This window comes from Rhodamnia argentea, chromosome 6 (assembly GCF_020921035.1).
Source record: "Rhodamnia argentea isolate NSW1041297 chromosome 6, ASM2092103v1, whole genome shotgun sequence".
NCBI lineage: Eukaryota > Viridiplantae > Streptophyta > Magnoliopsida > Myrtales > Myrtaceae > Rhodamnia > Rhodamnia argentea.
Genome location: NC_063155.1, coordinates 9,634,858 through 9,653,869, shown reverse-complemented (window position 1 = coordinate 9,653,869; position 19,012 = coordinate 9,634,858). Strand labels below are relative to the sequence as shown.

The 19,012-nt window shown below is 40.2% G+C and overlaps 2 protein-coding genes across 7 annotated transcripts in view; both read left to right on the top strand.

The window, feature by feature from the left end:
- Positions 1–1,911: 1,911 nt before the first annotated feature.
- On the top strand, positions 1,912–17,823 carry LOC115741612 (protein MODIFIER OF SNC1 1). Of its 3 annotated transcripts, XR_007198720.1 has the most exons (12): positions 1,912–2,201; positions 3,807–3,880; positions 5,152–5,232; positions 5,320–5,364; positions 5,500–5,860; positions 6,599–6,701; positions 7,110–7,166; positions 7,275–8,574; positions 8,679–8,943; positions 9,022–11,531; positions 17,253–17,399; positions 17,519–17,823. XR_007198720.1 is itself a non-coding variant. In XM_030675600.2 (10 exons), the coding sequence occupies exons 2-10, from the start codon at positions 3,852–3,854 to the stop codon at positions 11,452–11,454; spliced, it is 4,674 nt and encodes a 1,557-aa protein (XP_030531460.2). In that variant the 5' UTR covers positions 1,912–2,201; positions 3,807–3,851; the 3' UTR covers positions 11,455–11,778. The 3 variants fall into 3 exon arrangements, 1 of the variants encoding a protein (XP_030531460.2); XR_004015482.2 differs by having other exon boundaries at positions 17,253–17,823; XM_030675600.2 differs by lacking the exons at positions 17,253–17,399; positions 17,519–17,823 and having other exon boundaries at positions 9,022–11,778.
- Positions 12,751–19,012, top strand: part of LOC115741613 — a 34,713-nt gene continuing 28,451 nt past the window's right edge. Inside the window, exons 1-3 of one of the 4 annotated variants that reach the window (XM_048280490.1) lie at positions 12,751–12,988; positions 13,379–13,450; positions 14,242–14,361. In XM_048280490.1, the coding sequence (XP_048136447.1) occupies positions 13,424–13,450; positions 14,242–14,361 (147 nt within the window). In that variant the 5' untranslated portion in view covers positions 12,751–12,988; positions 13,379–13,423. The remainder of the gene's footprint in view (positions 12,989–13,378; positions 13,451–14,241; positions 14,362–19,012) is intronic. The other 3 variants (XM_048280489.1, XM_048280488.1, XM_030675601.2) reach the window with 3 other exon arrangements.

Below are 19,012 nucleotides of genomic sequence, written 5' to 3'. Positions count from 1 at the left end.
TGCACATTGAATTAAAGTTCAAGGGCTACATTAAACAAATTAAAAGTTCAAGGATCACATTGCACATTGGGTCAAAGTTCAAGGACTATTTGTGCCATTTTCCCAATTTTAAACCACTCCACTCATCATATTACTTAAAAAAAAAAATTACCCTTTTAGAAGTATAAAATAATCGGATTTCCAAAAGTTACGATGAAATAAAAAAGAAAAATAAAAGCTCACGCATCTGGAAATAGTATCATGTGAAATAAATCGATTTTACTAGTAAAAAAATTGGGGATAAGGATGTTAGTATCATAGTTGTGAGGTTCAATTTGCACGCTCTATGAAAAGGCAAAGCAAAAGTAAAAGGGATGGGAGAGTTAGATATAAAACAAGCATAAAAAAAAAAAAAAAACCGAATTGAACTCTGAGCAAGCATGAAAAATGCCAACATTCAACAGTAAAAAAAAGGAATACAGCAATACCGGTGAAACCAAGGCTCCAATAATAAGATTCATTAAGGCTTCGTTTGTGTTTGTGAAAATAAATAATTTAGAAAATACTTTTCTAAAAATGTAGTCAGTAAAAAATATTTCCGGTATCACCAATAATTTATGTCTTGGTATTTGTTTTAATCTAAATCTTACAGTTCATACAATTCCATTTTCGGAAATTCAAGACTCGAAATTTTCACAATATTCAAATGTTGTCATATAGATTTGCGCATATTTTTTTTCCCTGTGATTTCTCATTATTCGTAAAAATATTTCAAATGTTGTTTGAATCTAAGCAAATGCACAAATACAATTAGAATAATGAGTACCGCACTGTTAAGTCCTAATAATAGAGTTATGAATAATAATACCTCATAGGAATCATGCCATTATGTTGAATATCATTGGATGATCGATCAAAATAGTTATTGATCCAATAAAGTCTACATTGCATTAAACATAAAAACATGATTGATTTAGATAATCGAAATTCGTATCGAATTACATATTAGAGATGACGAACAAAAAATATATGATTTTGTGTTATTACTAAAAATATCGTTATAACGAATTGAGTCATGTATTTTACTATATGGAAATATATAGTGCGGAGAGTATGTGCATCAACATCGAAATTTATATGCGAAGTAAACATTTGTACTTTCCAATGATAACAATCTACTTTTTCTTTTCCAAAAACTCCTCAATCTTTTATTTTATATTTGACTTATTTGATAAATTAATGGATATATAAGTAAATTAATAATTATGTTTCTAATTTAAACCTTTCATTTTCACATACATAAGTTTAAACGGCACAATATTCTCTTTTTATATACGCGTGCATATTTTCTCCGTTGCGTGCCTATAATTACATTAATTTATAATTCACTAATGTGAAATGAAATAATTTTTTCAAAATCATTTAAATGTTGATTTTCTTAACGCATACACAATGTATGTCCACTTTTGCTAAAAAATTATTGGTAAAACCATCATCGATAATATTTGATGTCCTCAATGTCATGCTTTCAAACCTCGTCCTGTCAATAATGACATTTGGTTACTACAAATGGACGAACTCGAAACGGAAGCTTTACTCATAATATAGGATAATTATTTGAACGACGCGAAATATGTTTCTTTATTAAGAAATTCTCATAATAAAATGGAAATACGTATCGAATCTCGACGACATCCGAAAATAACTTTTTTCCTCAATAAGATAATCGGGTTTAGTAATCACTTTTGGATCCTCAACGGCGAAGATGAATATATCGACCCGATCGGGGCCGTCCAATCTAACCTAATCTAATCCTAATCTTAATATGTAAGTATGTATATATTAAGGGAAAAAAAAACCAAAAAAGCTTTCTTTTTTGGGAAAAAAAAGGGGTGATAAAAGATCAAGAGGAAAATCGACCATTTTCGGGTTTTTCATTTTTTCACTCGCTTCTTCTTCACCTCCCTCCCTTCTGTCTCGCTTTTCTCCTCTGACTCACGTCCGATCCGAGGGCCATCGCTCTCCCTCTCTCTCCATTTCTCTCAACCTGTGAATGCCGATCCTTCGTTACTTCCTTCGGCGATCTCCATACTCGATCGCTTAGCGCGCGCGCGCTCTCTCTCTCTCTCTCTCTCTCTCTTCCGTCGGAGAAAGCATCGCCCGTCGATTCTCTCGCCGTCTAGGGTTTTCGACGATTCGCACCAGGTGCTGTGTCGGTCAAGGCAAGTGATTTCCCTCGCTCTAGGGCGTTCTGGTGTCGTCTCGTGGCGTGTTTTGGTTGCCGCTAGCGGTTGGCCGCAAGCGATACCGCTGCCAATGGCGATCAGCTGATAATTTCACCTTTTTTTCTCTGTTTTTTCTGAGTTTTGGCTCTCGGAGCTACTGTAATTACTGGTGAGGATTTAGTTCCAGGCTCGCCTGGTTTGTCTGCGGCCATTTGGACGGGAGATGCTGGACCGGGCTTCCTAGATTGACCGGTTTCGTGGGATAGGAGTTTCGGACACGTGAAAGGAACTTCTGGATTTGTATGGGCAGATTGTGTAGGTGATCAAGGCGTGATTCTGGGAGGTTTCTTGGGAGCCGCTCACTGCTATGAAATAGTGAGCCCTTATGTGTGGGGGATTCCTGCCACCAGAAGTTCTATGATAGTTTCCTAAAATAGCTGAGAGTGTTGATTGTGGCAGAATAGATGGTGGTTCATGGCTGCATCTTGAGTACTGTTACTTTTTGGCCCGTGAGTAGTGTTGAATATTGAAGCTTTTTCACAAAAGAATTGAAACCTTGCTTAGTGTGCATAAAGGCAGAGTTTTTAGACCAGTTAAATTCTTTAATATATGTGGGCAAAACATGCTCCTTACAGTAGAATGAAATTTGAGAATGTCTTCTCAAGACATGGAAGCTTAGTTCTTCTATTGTCTTTAACGAATTTATAGGATGGTCTTCCGACAAAGCGCTTTATTTTATGTTTTGGCATGAGTACTAGCAACTCTACGATTATGGTAATGTCTTAAGGTGTTCTTAAGCTGTTTATCCTACGACTAACATGTTTACCCAGTTGTGAACTCACAAAGTCGTTTTTTGAGGTTGGTAAACATTCATCTACTTTTATTCTATAGTGTATGTGGAAGAATTATGATTTTTGAAGTCTAATTCCAATGATTATAATGTTTCTAGGTAGATGCTAGATATGACCTGTACACTCATTTGTTGCCATGTCATTTGACATCAGAAAGCCGGTGTCTGTGTTGTATTTATTAAAGTAATGATAATTCGAGGGACCCTTTTTATCATTTTGAAACTGTGACTACATTTACTTATCTTGTTGAACTTCCTGATGTCAAATTTTTTAATTCAGAAGCGGTGTCGTGTGATTTTTAAAAAAAAAAAGAGGACCCGTTTTATCATTTTGAAACTGTGACTACATGTACTTATCTTGTTGAACTTCCTGATGTCATATTTTTTAATTCATTTGCAAAAAATTGTTTCAAAGAATTTTTTTGCAATCCGGAAATGAGAAATGCTATACTTACTATAACTGGTTTACATAATTAATTTACTATCTGACATGTCAGTTGCTATAGGTTGTGGAATGTGCCCACTTGTTTAGTACTCACAGATTGACATATTACCTAGTAAACTAATCTTCTAGACCAATCTTTGTGAGTCTGGCATTGCTCTTTGGAAATACTTTCTTGTGGATGTTGTTCTGGTGTCCATTTTCCACTTCATTCTTTTTCTCGTCTTTTGTAGCTGATACTCTCATTTTTGTTCTTGGTTTGTTGAGGTTGATGACCTGATGAGAATAACGTTCTTTTGCTTGTATCCAGGTTTTGTCCAATTTGCTTGGATGACCTTGGAACAACTTTTAAACCATGGCATCAGGTACAACTGGAGATCGAAGGTATGATAGTTTAACCACATTACCTCCTGGAGGTCTTTCGAAGTAATGATAATTATTTGAGATAGATCAGAACTTCAATGAGCAATTTTAAGCTTATCAAATGGCCTGCAATAGTGTCCGCTTGAATCTCATCAGCCTTTAGTTAATTAAAAAATTTAATGGCATGTGAAGTACATTCCAAGTTTCATGATTAGAGTTTTGGAAGTTGAAGGGGCTCTTGGAAAACTTCTGGATATCTGCCAATCTTCTTTTCCTTTGTTGATGTGTGTAGGATCTTTCCTTTTCCTTCATAGATAACACATTCATCACAGCTTCTCATGTACATGACATGTATTTTCAGCATAAAAAACCAGAGTGTCTATCAAATGAGGCTAACAGATATCATTCCACATGGAAATTCGGGTTCCCGGGTGTTTTTTTACCCTTCTTTAAAAACTTTGACTGTAAAATTTGTATATACGTCTTTACATGTTATCTCATTGAGGCTGTTTTCTTTTTCTGGAGATGGTGGCCAAAATTAATTATACTTGCAAGGTGGGAGTAAATTATTAAGAGAAAAAGTTAATGTGGCATTTTTGGTCAATGTAACTGATTTTGATTTTTAATTGCTGGAAAGATGTTTGATAGCAAGTATTAAAGCACAAGAAGTTGGTTAGTAGTTAGCACTATCATCGATTGAGTGTACATGACCCGTGAAATAACCTTCTTATCATCTGAGTTTATGTGAGTTTAAGCTTTGTTCTTCTTTCCATGTCAGGTGCGTATGAATAATCACTGAGAACATCATCCCTTCGTGGCGATTTTACTATGTTTTTGCTTCAGTTTGGTCGTGTTTTGGTACCTGATGAAGGAAAATCCCCCATTAGTTTGTGGGCTACCTAGGTGATGGAGGGAAGAAAACCGTAAGGAATAATTCACAAGGAATCGCCAAATTTAAAAGATTGTCTTCTGGACATCAATGCCAGGGAAAAAAGGACAATTTTGTGAAAGAAACTTTACTCAATAAGAAAGTTCTCTAATCTGAAAACAACTTAATGTGTATAAATAGGCATAAAAACCATTATTCATTGGATTCCCTACTGGGGCTCTTAAACATAAGTAAAGACCTTAAAATCAAAATTGAATCTTAGCGAGAGTAACTGCGAATGTTAATTGGAGAAAATAAATTAACATATTTTCTCCTATGCTTCTGCATCACTAGGTTAACAGCATTAGGAATAATGAATTCACAAGGATGTATTTAGGTTGGCTAAATTGTTATACTGCTCCAGGCGGGTTCTTGCAAGAAGAAGCAACATGACAGTCTTGGGGAAAGTCGCCGTTCCTAAACCCATAAACCTGCCCAGCCAGAGGTACGGGATTTCGTCCGCATGTTATACCCATATCTCCTTGACACTTTCTTTGCCGCTGAATCTTTTCGTTTCTTTCTGCTATTAAAGGCTTGAAAATCATGGTTTGGACCCAAATGTGGAAATAGTTCCAAAGTAAGTATACATCTCTGACACTGGGGTTTTTAATCTATGTGCGTCTGTGCTTTATCCTAGTATGTTCAAACAACAAAGGGTTTTCAGCATTGGTTAAAGATATCTCTCTCTCTATTTTGCCACCATGTATTTCAGGGGTACCCTTAGTTGGGGTAGCAGGTCCTCTGCCTCTACGCCCAATGCATGGGGTTCATCTTTGCTCTCCCCCAGTGCTGACGGTAGTATAAATTCACCGAGCCACCTCAGTGCTCGGCCTTCATCGGGTGAAAGTGGCACCCGACCATCTACTGCGGGAAGCGACCGGGCTCTTGATTCTATTAATGCATGGGGCTCAAATTCTCGGCCATCTTCTGCTTCTGGAGCATTGTCATCCAGTCAGACATCACTAGCATCATTACGTCCTCGAAGTGCAGAAACAAGGCCTGGTAGCTCACAGTTATCTCGTTTTGCAGACTCTGTGCTTGATAATTCAGTGGCTGGGGGTGTGGAAAGACTGGTAAGATCCTGTTGCCATATTTTGTAATGATGGAAGCTTTTATGCAAGGAGTTGAAATTATGGGGAGAGACGCTAAATCTTTTGCGCTTATCAAATATACAAACAGAAAGATATAATTCCTTTTCTCATGAGGAGAATTTGTACTTTGAGAGAAATCTATTGATAAATGAAAAGGAGGGCAATCTTAACTACGTAATGATTGTATTTTGTAAATGGGAAGGGATAATCTAAATTGAGAACTTCAGAAAAAGTATATTTAGTTCCATCAAATATTCTGCCTTTCCCATGACACCTTGGTTCTTGTTCTCTTTCTCTCTCTCTTTTGTGGGGAGGGGAGGGGGAGGGGAGGTTTAGAACCAGCAGTTCTCTTTGATTCAGTGACAGAAGTACTTCTAAGTTCTACTTAGTTATGACATGATTAGTTTATCTTTCCATGATAATGTTAGGTAAGACTATGGCTGTTTGTCGAAGTTACATTAGCAATATTCGCCTCTCATTGTTTTCAGAGCAAGCTAATGTCTAAGAGAATGTGTAGATTGGTTTTCTGGCAGGATCTGATGATATATGTAGTGATTGAGGCTTGTGCAACCTTTTCCAATCGTTGTAGTCTGACTTTTAACGTTTGCTTTAGCTAGGTGATACATAAATATCTAATCTTTTGCAAGTTCCAAACCTTTTCTTTTCCACGTGTGTGAAAAGGAAAAGGCTAATTCAGCTCATTTGCTGTTATATGTGTAGGGACCGACATGCTCTAAGAATGACAGGTTTTCTTTAAGTTCTGGGGACTTCCCAGTTCTTGGTTCAGAGAAAAATGGTTGTGGGAGAAGTGCAGGCTCACAAGGTGAAACGTCCTGATATTTTTTTATATTATTGAGTCCTAGATAGATGGGTAACATCTCTGCCATAATAGCGGTGTGGGGTGATTATGTGCTTAATTTGGTTGAATACATCAATGTCTTTTTTTTTGTCCACTATTTGTTGCTATTCCTTGCATGTTTCAATGATAATTCTTTTTTCTTTCTGAAGGGAATGAGTACCCATCAATTTTATTGTCGACTTTCTAGTATGAAGAATGTATAGATGTTGTGTTTTGCATCGACCCTGTTGTCAGCTTCTTCTAATGAATCACTTTAATTGAAATAGGTTTTCTTGCTTGGTGAGTTTCTGATTATATTAAGGACCTGTGGATACTATGTGTCACGGATTATAGGCAATTCGTTTGATTGATGACCTGACTGCCTTTTTGCAGAGCATGCTCCTCAAGGTTCTGAGTTATCTTCTGATACAGTCGTATCGGTGAAAGAAGGTACCTTTTCTTCATGCAGTGGTTACTTGTGTTCTGAGATCTATTGCATCTTTGATATTGTTCATACTTAGTTGAAGGACAAATCTGCCTATTTTTCTCGTGTTGCAGGTGACAGCTCTGTCAATGCTGATCCAAGGAATAGAGTCGAGAACTCATGGAGAAGAGACAATGCTCCCTGTGGCGAAGATGGTGGACCTGATGCAGACAAGTGGCGTGGGGATCATCCTCCTCACCAAAATGCTGGCATCCTCCCTCAGCAGTTTAATGCTTGGCATGGTCCTCTAGTTAACAATCCTTCAGGCGGTGTTTGGTTCAGAGGGCCTCCAGGGGGCCCCCCTTATGGAGCTCCTGTTGCACATGGTGGCTTTCCTGTGGAACCATTTCCTTATTACCGTCCTCAAATTCCACCTCCTGCTCTTCCCACCCTGCAGTCCATTCCTCCTCCAGGTCCTGGACCTAGGGGACACCACTCAACTAGTGGAGATATGTATAGACCTCAAATGCCCGATGGTTTTATTCGCCCAGGTATGCCTCTTAGGCCTGGGTATTACTCTGGTCCTATGACCTATGAGGGTTATTTTGGTCCTCCAATGAACTACCACAATTCAAATGAACGAGATATTGCATATGCGGGGATGGCAGCTGGCCCCTCTCGGTTTCCTGGCCAAAATGCTCCTGATATTCCACATAGATCTGGTGGCTATGGTTCCACTAATAAAGCATCAGATGGTGAGGAAGTGGATTTGGGTCATCCTCATGGTACAAGGGGGCAGTACAAAGTCCTCTTGAAGCAACAAGAGAGTTGGGATGGAAAGGGTGAAGGGCATAAACGGGAGGGAAGTGTTACAAAGGATGAGTCATCTCTGGACAAGGGAGAACCTGGCAACAAAGCATCATGGAAGAACCATTGGAGAGTGGATCGCATCAATGAAGAGAAAGATCTAGAAAATGCAGAACCAGTTGAGGAGGCTTCTCAGAAGTTTGATTATAGAGGGGGTGGTCCTGGTCCAACCAAGGTAAAGGCATTTGAAAACGTGCAAAGGCCTGATGATACTGATTCAGCGAGAGGACCGTATAAGAGCTCTGTCCCAGAAGCTCCAAAATCTTCTGTCGCTGCCCCAAAGGATTCAAGTTTACTCCGGAAAATTGAGGGATTAAATGCTAAAGCTCGGGTTTCTGATGATCGCCATGAGTATACATTTGTTTCCAATAGGGCAGAGGAAGATGATAACTTTCAAGGAACTCACACCATGTCTAGCCATTCTACAAAAGAAATTGGCTCTGATGCTCTTCATGTTGAAAGAATTCATGCTGGTAAGGTGACCAAACCTAGCCTATCTGAAATGGATTCTCCTAGTGGGCGTAAGAGCCTCGAGCAAGCTGATGTCAGTGAGGCAACCATTCCTAGGTTTGCTACTATTCTCGCGGACTTCAATTTATGCTAGTTAAGATTTTTCACCCCCTTGGCTGGGGATATTTAGAAAGTTCATAAGCTATTTTGCAATTTCGCAGGCAGTATCCTCATGGAGGACAAGGAAAATCTTATCATCGTGGTAAAGGAAGATCAAGTACTCAAGATGTCGACGAGCGGTGGAAGAGATCTAAGGAGCCTGACCAATTAGTTGTTGTACCAGATGCATCTCTAGAGATTTCTAACATTCATGTGCCCCAGCATATGTCTGGGAAGGCTAATGATATCTGCGCACCATTATACCAAGGAAAGGATGACGGAGGAACTGTGTCCATTGCTTATGATCCCAACGAGAGTGAGGCGGAGGTAACATATTTTCTTCTGAAAAGTTTGTTTTCTACTCCACTCAAATTTCTATGACTTACAATTTGAATGTTTTCTCAGCGAGCTAAGATGAGAGAGTTGGCAAAGCAACGGGTGAAACAGCGGCAGTTCGAGGAGGAAGAACGAGCTAGAGATCAGAAGGCAAAGGCACGCATGAAATTGGAAGAACTGAACAGACGTGCACAAGCTATTGATGGTTCAATTGGAAAAGGTGAAAATGTGTCAACCGGTGCTACTTTGAATAAGCAACATAACTTGCAGCCCATTGTTGAAATGACAAAATCTTCTACTGGGTCTGTAGTGCTAAGCTCTCAGTCTGTTTCTAGTACCATTACAGTTTCTCAAGTTAGTGATGGTATTGTAAGATCCATTGTTCCGCCCAATCTTTCACAAGAACCACCTGATGGTGCTTGTGAGGAACATGCATTGGTAGGCAATCAGTCTGGGCTTTTGAAGCAGGACACCAAAACTGGTGGTGCTTCTGACCCTATTGAAGATGGTCGTACATTTAAGCAGAAGCGTATGGGATTCAAACATAAATTACACATTTCATCAGAAAAAAACTTCAATGAGAAGTGCACTCTTGAGCCGTCCAAAGTTGCTAATGGAGCAGATAGTGTCACAAAACCAGCTGATGTTCCCTATGAGAGTACTCCAAGCTGTGAGGATAGGATTCCTGTCAATCCACATGGTATGGTTGAGTCTGTTCAGCAAAGAAGAAAAGGCAACAAGACTAGTAGGAACAAGCATAAGGTGGATGAGTCATCAACTTTATCTGCTTTACCTGTACTTGTATCTAAAGAGATCATTGTGCCGAACACCATAGAAGAAAGCATTCAGCTAAAGTCTCCCGAGTCCAATTTGGATTCTGCACGGGTCGAGTCACTACCTGATTCTGGAGATGCCAAACAGCCTTCAGAGCGGCACTCTGCTGTCGCAGGTGAAGAAGTCCATACTAGAGTAAATTATCAGTGGAAGTCACAGCATTCTCGCAGGATACCAAGAAATCAACAAGCCAACCGGTTTGCAGATAAGCTCCACGGTAGTGAATCTGTTGTATGGGCGCCTGTTCGATCACAGAACAAAACTGAGGTTTCCGATGAAGCTAGTGACAGGGCACTAGTTGAGAGTGTTAATTCAACCGTCAAGATCGACAATCCAGTCCAGAACAATCCAAAAAATAAGAGGGCAGAGATCGAGAGGTATGTTCCAAAGCCTGCTGCCAAAGAAATGGCTCAGCAAGGAAGTATCCATCAACATACGGTTGCTTCAAGCAGTATAAATTCTGGAGATGCTAGTGTTGAGGGGGGAGGAGGTTCAGGTTTGCAAAGCATTGAAAATGCTCAACCTGCCAGAGCATCATCTAGGAATGGAGATGGTAGGTTAAATAAGCCAGGAAAAGCCCATGGATCATGGCGCCAACGTGGGCCAAAGGAATCAACTTTGCATGATTTGGTGGATGGACAATCTTATACCTCGGACATAGGTAAAGATGTTCAAAAGTTGAGTGGGCATCACCAAGCTGAGGAACGTGAACTAAGATCAGTGGATGAGATGCCAAAATGTTTTGATGAGCTGGGTTCTGGTGATGGTTCAAACCTTCCAAGTGATTCCAACTCTGCTGCAGAGGTCGCAATTCATCCTGCCAGAGATCAAGGAGTTGCAGGAAGAGGAAAGCGTCATGCTTTCCGGGCATATAAAGCCACAGGGGTTACTGTAGATCGTGATCAGAAGAAAAGCATTGAGGAAATGGATGAAAGTCAAAACCAATCTTTGGCTCCTGAGGCGATCCAAAGAAGTCCAGTTGTTCCAAAGGAAAGCCATGTTGTTTCTGAACGTTCAACTTCTCATTGGCAACCCAAATCCCATTCATCTTCTGCTCATATTTCTCGAGGAAGTAGGATGACTGGAGGTCAAAATATTCAGGCCGACAGTGGTGGAATTGATGCAGAGCTCCCTCATGGTGGTGTACCCGCTTTAGCACAGCATGAAATGGAACATCGTGATGCTTTGTCCACCAATGACAATCAAAAACATGATTCCCGAAAAGATTATTCAAATGAAGCAGGGCAGGTAGAGGATAAGATGGAAATGAAGGCTATAGCAATTGGAGTCCGTACCCATTCTTCGACACAGGTTCCAGTTAGGTCAACTGGTGATGTGCGTCACGAGTCCCAATTTCCTTCAGGGTTCCACAAGAACCAGGGTGGTCGAAATGCAAGAGGCAATGGATCTCATGGAGATTGGAACTCAAGTGGGCAGGAAAATAACCGACATCGGGAAAGACAGCGGCCCAACTCACACTTCAGATATCAGCCTGTGGGGACATACAGCGACAACAGATCAAACCATGTCGAAGGATCCAAAGATGTTTCTCAAAGTACAGGCATGAAGTTTAAGGAGAAGAGTGGTCAAGGCAGTTCCAGGCGTGGTGGAGGGAACTATACAGACCGGCAAGTTGGCACTGGTCGAGTTGATTCTGACTGTAATTAGTAGAGAGTAGAGTCCTAGATGTGTTCTGTTGTAGACGGCTCCTCTGGTCTTGATTGGTAATACCCCTGTGCCTTCAGGTATGGATATTTGCTGATTACTGCAGACGAGGTTGGCCGCTGTGCCATCTCAAATGATGGTTTGTCATGTCAATGGTTGTCCAGGATGAGAGCATAGCAGACGCGTCTTGGAAATATTCAGTTGATATGGGTTGGTTTTGTCATGTGTGGTGGGCTTCTTACCTTACCTTTTACAAATGTATTGTTCTGAACAATTTAATTTGGCCATGGGCTTCTCTTCAACGGATCTTTTCTCATGTTTCCTTGATGTTTTTACTTGATTAGCCAACAGCTTCGCTGCTCTTTGACGATGAGGCATAGAGACTGCAGCCGATAGCTTTGTCAGACTTCCTTTTTACGTGATAAGTGAGCTTATATGAAACCATCTGCCCCATCAATTATGTGGGATTTGTTGGTGGATTCTGGTCTATAGCTTGTTTATTGATGTCTAGGAGCTGATAAAATGCTAGTCATGCAGATTTTGGCTGGTGGCTAATGTGTTGTACTCGATTATTTGCAGTGTCTGGGCATGTCTATGAACTATGAGATATTATACATTTATCTTTTGTAATGTAGTTTTGGGGAGTCACTTTGATTTTCAAACTGGCGCTAGTAAATTCCTAGAATCAAAGATGACCTGAAAACTGGAATCGCTGAAAGGTTGATAATGTTTGCATGGTCATAGCGTCTTTCGATTTCTGAACAGACCGAGTTGTCATTCAGATCACTATTGGATTACTGCAGCTGAAGAACTTTAGCATCGCGCATGCAATGCAGCAATTCTATGTTTCATGTGTTATGCGTAAGATCTAGGAAATACACCCGGTGTCCATGTTGGGAGCGGTAGGGTTGCTGGTTCGGCTAACGCTTGTGATCTTTAACACTTGCGATCTATCCCGAACGGGACTTGAATAGAGAACGAAATTCGAAACAATGTTGCTAGAAAGGAAGCTAAAGAAATGTAACTGGACACAAACAAGAGGACCCGACGTCGGACGATATGTGACGGGGATCGTCACAAAAATCAAAACCACGATCCTGTAACCAACATCAAAAAGGAAAAAAGAGACGATGAGACTTTGTGTGCGCTTGCATTGGGCTGAAATGAGACCGTAAATACCCCAAACATCCTATTTTCACCAATGTGGTTCCTTAAAAGCCCCTCTTTTAATTTTCTACCGCCTATCTTTAACCTTACCTTCCAGTTTATTGCGCTATAGTATCGTTGTCCTCAAAATCCCCTCAAGTGTTGAAGAGCATCAATCGACGAACGATCATATGAAAGCAATCCGAAAGATTTCATCTTTGGAAGACCCTTCTCTTCGTCGCTACATTCATTGTGAACGAAGATACCAGGAGATTAAAACTCTGTAGACCCGAAGCGAGACGGGTTTTTCATGTTCTTGTCCTCTTCAATTATCCCAATTCTTTAGCCGAGCTCGTGCGATAAGAGGAGGCCACGAAGTTCATCTCTTCAGGTAAGTGCTAAATCTACACTCATTCTCTCTGTTTGTCTTGTGGAATTCGTGGTTTTGAGACGTTAATTTTTTGGGGGCAAATGCTTTCTGGGGTGGATGTTCCTGGTTTTGCCTGTTTTACGGCCGTTTCTTGATGATAGATCTTCTGTTGTCGGTGGGATTGGAAAAATTCAGTCGGGGAAACTGTACATTTAGTCAAAGATAGCTTGGGTTCGCTTAATTTTGTTCGCTGAGCCGCCACTTTCCCTCTCGCTCGGATAGTAACAGCCGAAAGCTATCTTTTTTAATCAATCTGCTGGAATAAAAGTGGGGCTTTGTGCTTTTGCTTTATTTTCTCTTGATTGTCACTTGAAGTTTTAGCTAGACTGTGTTTTATTTGGCTGTCTTCAGATAAGGCTTGCTTGAGTAAATGGTTGGGCTCTTAAATTGGAGAAGATGGCATTGGCAGCCCATCCATTTCAGGTTCTGTCAAGAACTTGTCATTTGTTCACTTACTTTTGCTTTAGTTAATTTGTTCTAGAGAGATGATGCTCCTGGTTGTTGGCATTTGTGTGGTCTTGGAATGGACTTCTTCTATTGTCTATTAGCTTTAGGATATTGCACGTCAGAGTACCAGTTTACCTCACAAGGGCGGTGATGAGCCATTCATGAGGTGCATTCACTTCTGTTGTTTATCCTCTCATGGACGTGCTAGAAGTTGTGTAATTTGTCTAAACTGAACAGGACTTGTACGTCATGCTATCTTAATTTGTTTTCAGATGACATTTGAATGATAAAGGACTTCTCGGGCATATATTGCTGCTGTAGGATCGTTTACATAGGTGGTGGTAAAAGATATATCTTGCACCAATATATTCTTATGGAGTTTCATAAATATAGCAAAATGTCTAAATAGGATTTTACAATTAAGTGTAACTGCATTTTGTGTTTGACTTTTCTGTATAGCACTGTTTAATTTTAAACAGATAAACTGATGAAATGCTATAGCTGGTGATACATGAACTGAATCACATCACATCCTGTGCTTATGCTTCAATACTCTTCATTTACCATAAGAATATACTAGTGCAAGATATCAGACATGCCCTGTTTAGTCTTCAGCTCATGTGAGTCCTTATGCTGTTTGGTTCACCTGATTTATGAGAGCCCTTCTATGAGCTAAAATAGATCTGGAGCTGCACTTCCAAAAATTGTATTGATATTTCTTCTAGATTGTGATGAATCAATGGTGTTGCTCTTGCTATTGAATTCAGGGTTCCTATGCGGCATTTCCGCCGAGACCTTTATCCTTGAGCAAAGTGCTGACACTAAAGTGGTGTTATGTGATTGGGAAAACGGATAAACCTTCATCCCTAAAGCATCAGATTCTTTTATGATGTGGATTCCACACAGTTTGTTGCCACCATTCATCTTTGTTGTGTAGAGTATTTGCTTTGTCATAGGGGAACTGATTTGAAATTATGTATCTCTGCCAGCATGATTAGAAATCGTATGACTGACGAAGATCTGAAAGGTCAGAGTTTTTATATTGTTAAGGTCTTGTTTTTTTGCATTAAGTTTAATTTTGTTAGTATAAATAGACATGTAGTGGATGATTATGTTGAACTTGAATTGTTAAGTTCGCAGGCACTAGGTAGCATAGGTTCTAGAGTTGGGCCTCTGCGTGTGCTTACACACGGGACATAGCTATTTGTCTCCCTTTTCAGAGAAAAAGGCCTTGATAAAAAGTGCCATTGGGGGCAAAGTCACTGCTCTATCTATGAATATTTGGCGGTTAGTATGATCTTTGAAGGGAAATCCGGAAATTATATAAGTTTGACTCAAAGGGAAAAAGTGATGATCCATCTCAATGTCAATAATGCTGCAAAGAGTTCTGCTGGAGTGGAGATGCTGATTTCACAATGATACATGTGGAAAATGAGAGTATCTACTAAATGATAGGGAAAGCTGAACTAGTTTGGAGCACCGGGGAAGATGGAGGATGAAGATGAAGCGAGTGCTAGCCTGCTAGGTTGGGCTTAGATACTCCTCATACAATGAATGCAGCTGTAAATATTTTAGGATCTTTAAGAGAGAGGGAGAGAGAATACTGAAAAGTAACATCTCCATGGAAAGAGCACGTAATATGGCTCCATTTAGAGAGCATGAGAGACTAACAAAATCCTAACTTCCTTATTTATGACCACCTATTAACTACTGACTAAAGGTCAAAAAAATTCTTTAGAATGCAGTCACTATTAATGGTGAAATTTATCCTTTTCAACTTTGTTCCAAGCAAAAGTTTGAATTGGAACTTAGAATGCATTTAAAATTTGAATGTTGCAGTTCAAGTATTGATGAGTACATCTCATATTAAATTCAGAACTGCTTCTAATCTATCCGTATGAGCATGGTGCTGGGGAACATTTACAATCTGAATGTGGGAAATAACAAATGGCAAGGTCACAAATAGAAGTCTTTTTGGCTGTGTAAAAATAGGAGAATCTTGATAATTCATATTGGTTATATAATTATCAGGAGTTATTTATGTCTGAGAAGAGACGGAGTGGATGATTAGATATCCTTTGGTGTGTAATAGTGTATGCATCTTGTCCATATGTTTGTGCAAATTGATTGCCTCAAACCTAGATGCTATTTCATTTCATATTGTCAAACTTATTTCACTGTCGAGACGGGGTGGATGATTAAATATCCTTTGGTGTGTAATCACTTAATGTTCTGTTAGATTATGTCAACAAAGCATTGTCTTCTTTATTTGTTCATTGTGTTGGTCGGGAGAAGCTTGGAATATCACAAATCACGGCATATTATTACTAAGTTTTCTTCCTCCAAACTGAGAAAAGTGTACATGCTATGATATTTCAATAGATTGGGGAATTATAATTTGCTTGACTACTAAGTGTGGATGTTTTGTGTCCCTGCTGCATGCTTAAAAGTCCCTCTCTTTCTTCTTTGCTAGCTACTGACACTACATAATCTGGCCCTTTTTGTGGCAAAACAGCTCAGAAATCATTACCTTCAAACTTATGGAGGAGCCTCACATACAGGGTTTCTTGTCTCTGATTTCTGTTAGTTTAAGTCGCTCTTTTTGCATTTACTTTGGTGACTTCTCTTTCAGTTCAGACAAGTTCCTCTGTAGAGTCCTTGTTCATCTTGGCTCTATTGTCTGGGATTGCTTTGGGATGCTCTCTCTATTAGATCTGAAATTGCACTCTATTTTGCCAATTAATATTTTTTATTTCACTGGAATTGAGATCAGATAGCTTGTTTTGCAGGGTAGTGTCTCCTTGTTTTTCTGCACCTAGAGTCAAATGTCTGCAGATTTCATCCATTAAAGGCAGTGCCCAAAATGATGAAATTTCAGGAGAAGCCTTGCCTCCTAGGGGGGTAAGTGAAACTGGGACTCCAGCTTATAAAAGCATTGTGGTGCCATTTTTGGGGTCTTGATGTGGCAGAAAAAGTTCCCTTCATGATATTGTAAGTAGCATGGTCCTTTCCTGGCATTTGTTCTCTGATCTGCCATCTGTGCCATCCTTCCCTGCTTATCGCATATCCTCTCCGGCTTTACTCCAAATGCTGCAAAATATAATAAAATGTAGAGATAAAGAAGAAAGTAAAAAAATGAGGGATGGGCACCTTTTTTCTTTCTGCTGAAGGTTTACAGACTGTTGATATTAGACGTCTGTTTTTTAATTTGATGGAACAAACTGTGAAACAGAGCAGTCATGGGTAACATTTCAACTAAAGTTATTCGATATATTGTGGATATAATAGAAAAATATGTTGTACTCTGCCAAGATTTGTCATAATTTGAAATGAATTTTGAAAGAACCTCCAAGAAAAACATATATGGTTAACAATAAGACACTGGTGGGACTCATGCTTGATTTTGGATTTGTTAGAACTAGAACTGTTCTTTCTCATGACTTTGTTTGTAAATCATATTTAATCGTTTGACTTAAAAATTGCTTATGGCAAATGGACTCTCCATATCAACTGTCTGATGAGCCATTATGAAAATTTATTCTCGTACTTTTAATTATGTTGTATTGGCAGCGCTCCTTTGTATCTGGCTATACATGTGGCCTATGGGAGTGACTTCTGGATCAGGTGACCAGTTGTTGTCACCCTCTATGTCAAGTGGTTACGAGGATTGTGGGCACTGGCCAAGTTGATGCTGACTGTAAGTAGTAGAGAGTATGTAGAGTCCTAGATGTGTTCCGGCTCCTCTGGTCTTGATTGGTGAATACCCCTGTGCCTTCAGGTATTGATATTTGCTGATTACTGCGGACGAGGTAGGCTGCTGTACCATCTCGAGTGATGGTTTGTCATGTGAATGGTTGTCCAGGTCGAGAGCGTGGCAGATGCATCTCGGATAGTCGGTTGATATGGGTTGGTTTTGACATATGTGGTGGGCTTCTTTCCTTACCTTGTTTTTACAAACGCATTGTTCTGCACAATTTAATATGGTCATGGTCTTTTCTTCAATGGATCTTTTCACATGTTCCCTTGACATTTGTACTTGATTAGCCAATAGCTTCGCTGCTCTTTAACAATGAGGCATAGAGACTGAAGCCGTCAACTTAGATCAGACTTCCTTTTTAGGTGCTAAGTGAGCTTATAGGACACCATCTGCCCCAGCAGTTATGTGGGATTTGTGGTGGATTCTGGTTTATAGCTTGTTTGTTGATGACTTCTTGTTGATAAACATTCCTTGTTGCTGGATGCTAGCCATGCCGATTGCGGCTCGTGGCTAATTTGTTGGGCTCGATTATTTGCAGTGTCTGGGCATGTCTATGAGCTATGAGATATTATACATTATATTTTCTAATGTAGTTTTGGGGAGTCAGCTTCGGTTTTCGTACGCGCTGTGGTAATTTCCTAGAATCAAAGGTCAGCTAAAAACCGGAATCCTTGAAAGGTTGATGATGTTTGCAGGGACACCGCTTCTTTCGATTTCTGAACGTACCGAGTTGTTTGTTCAGGTAACTTTTTGACAGTTTAGAGGTGTTAAAATGGGTCTTTAACCCACTTTCATTCATTTGGGTCAAATTTGGGTTTAATAAATTTAAAATATGGGTCAAATATGAGGTTTATAAAGCCTATTCAAATATGGGTTTTAATTCAATTTATTTTTTTACCCATTTTCGTCCCGTGATTTATAGTTTCACAAGACCACTTTTATTTAATTGTAAATCGCTGCCCATTGTTGCTGCCCGCCGTCGTTGCTGCCACCTGCCCACCACCACCTGCCGTCACTGCTCACCCATTTGCCACCGCCGCCCCATTTGCCACCGCTACTCGCCCGTGTGTTGTTGCCTACCGGCAGGAACTTGGACTCGATTCCCGTCGGAACTCAGTCATCGTCTTCGGAAAAGTGAAAGAAGCCATATAGTGGCTCCTCGATCACCGAACCAGATAAGGCATCGAATTCTAAGCCCGATCCTTCATTTGTCTGTGAAATTTGCATCAAGACGAGGACCAACAGTGACTTGTTTCGTATTAAGGGTTGCAATCATGCGTATTGCAAGGATTATGTGACTAGATACATAGCTTCAAAGCTTCACGATGACGTCACGTGCATAGGTTGCCTTGTCTCGGGCTGTGGCGGCGTCTTGTAGTGGTGGGTGGTGGCGGTGGGTGGCGGTGGCGGGCGGGCGGGCGGGCCACAATGGCAGCGGTGGACAGTGGTGGCGAGTGGGCAATGGTAGGCGAGCCATGGGCGGCCACGGTCAATGAAATAGTTTTTACATTTTTTTAATTTTATGAAACAAATATTTCATTATTGGGTCAAATATATAAGTATTTAAATAAAATGGGTTAGGGCGGGGATGGGTCATAAAATTTTTAGTGTATGAAAATGGGTGAAAACGGGTTAAATTTGTGGTGGTGGGCACGTAGGCTAGTGGTGGTGGCGGCAAAGGCGGACGAACGAGCGGTGACGGCGGGTGGTGGCTAGCGAGCGGTGGTAGGGGAGCAGCGGTGGGAGGTAAAGGTTTACAATTGAATAAAAGTGATTTTGCG

What these genes read in the sequence shown, in the direction of transcription:
- LOC115741612 (XM_030675600.2), top strand. Translation starts at nt 3,852, where the DNA reads ATGGCATCAGGTACAACTGGAGATCGAAG. An exon ending in CTGGGGGTGTGGAAAGACTG is followed by an intron (nt 5,861 to 6,598) that starts GTAAGATCCTGT and finishes TTATATGTGTAG; the next exon opens with GGACCGACATGCTCTAAGAA. An exon ending in CCAACGAGAGTGAGGCGGAG is followed by an intron (nt 8,944 to 9,021) that starts GTAACATATTTT and finishes ATGTTTTCTCAG; the next exon opens with CGAGCTAAGATGAGAGAGTT.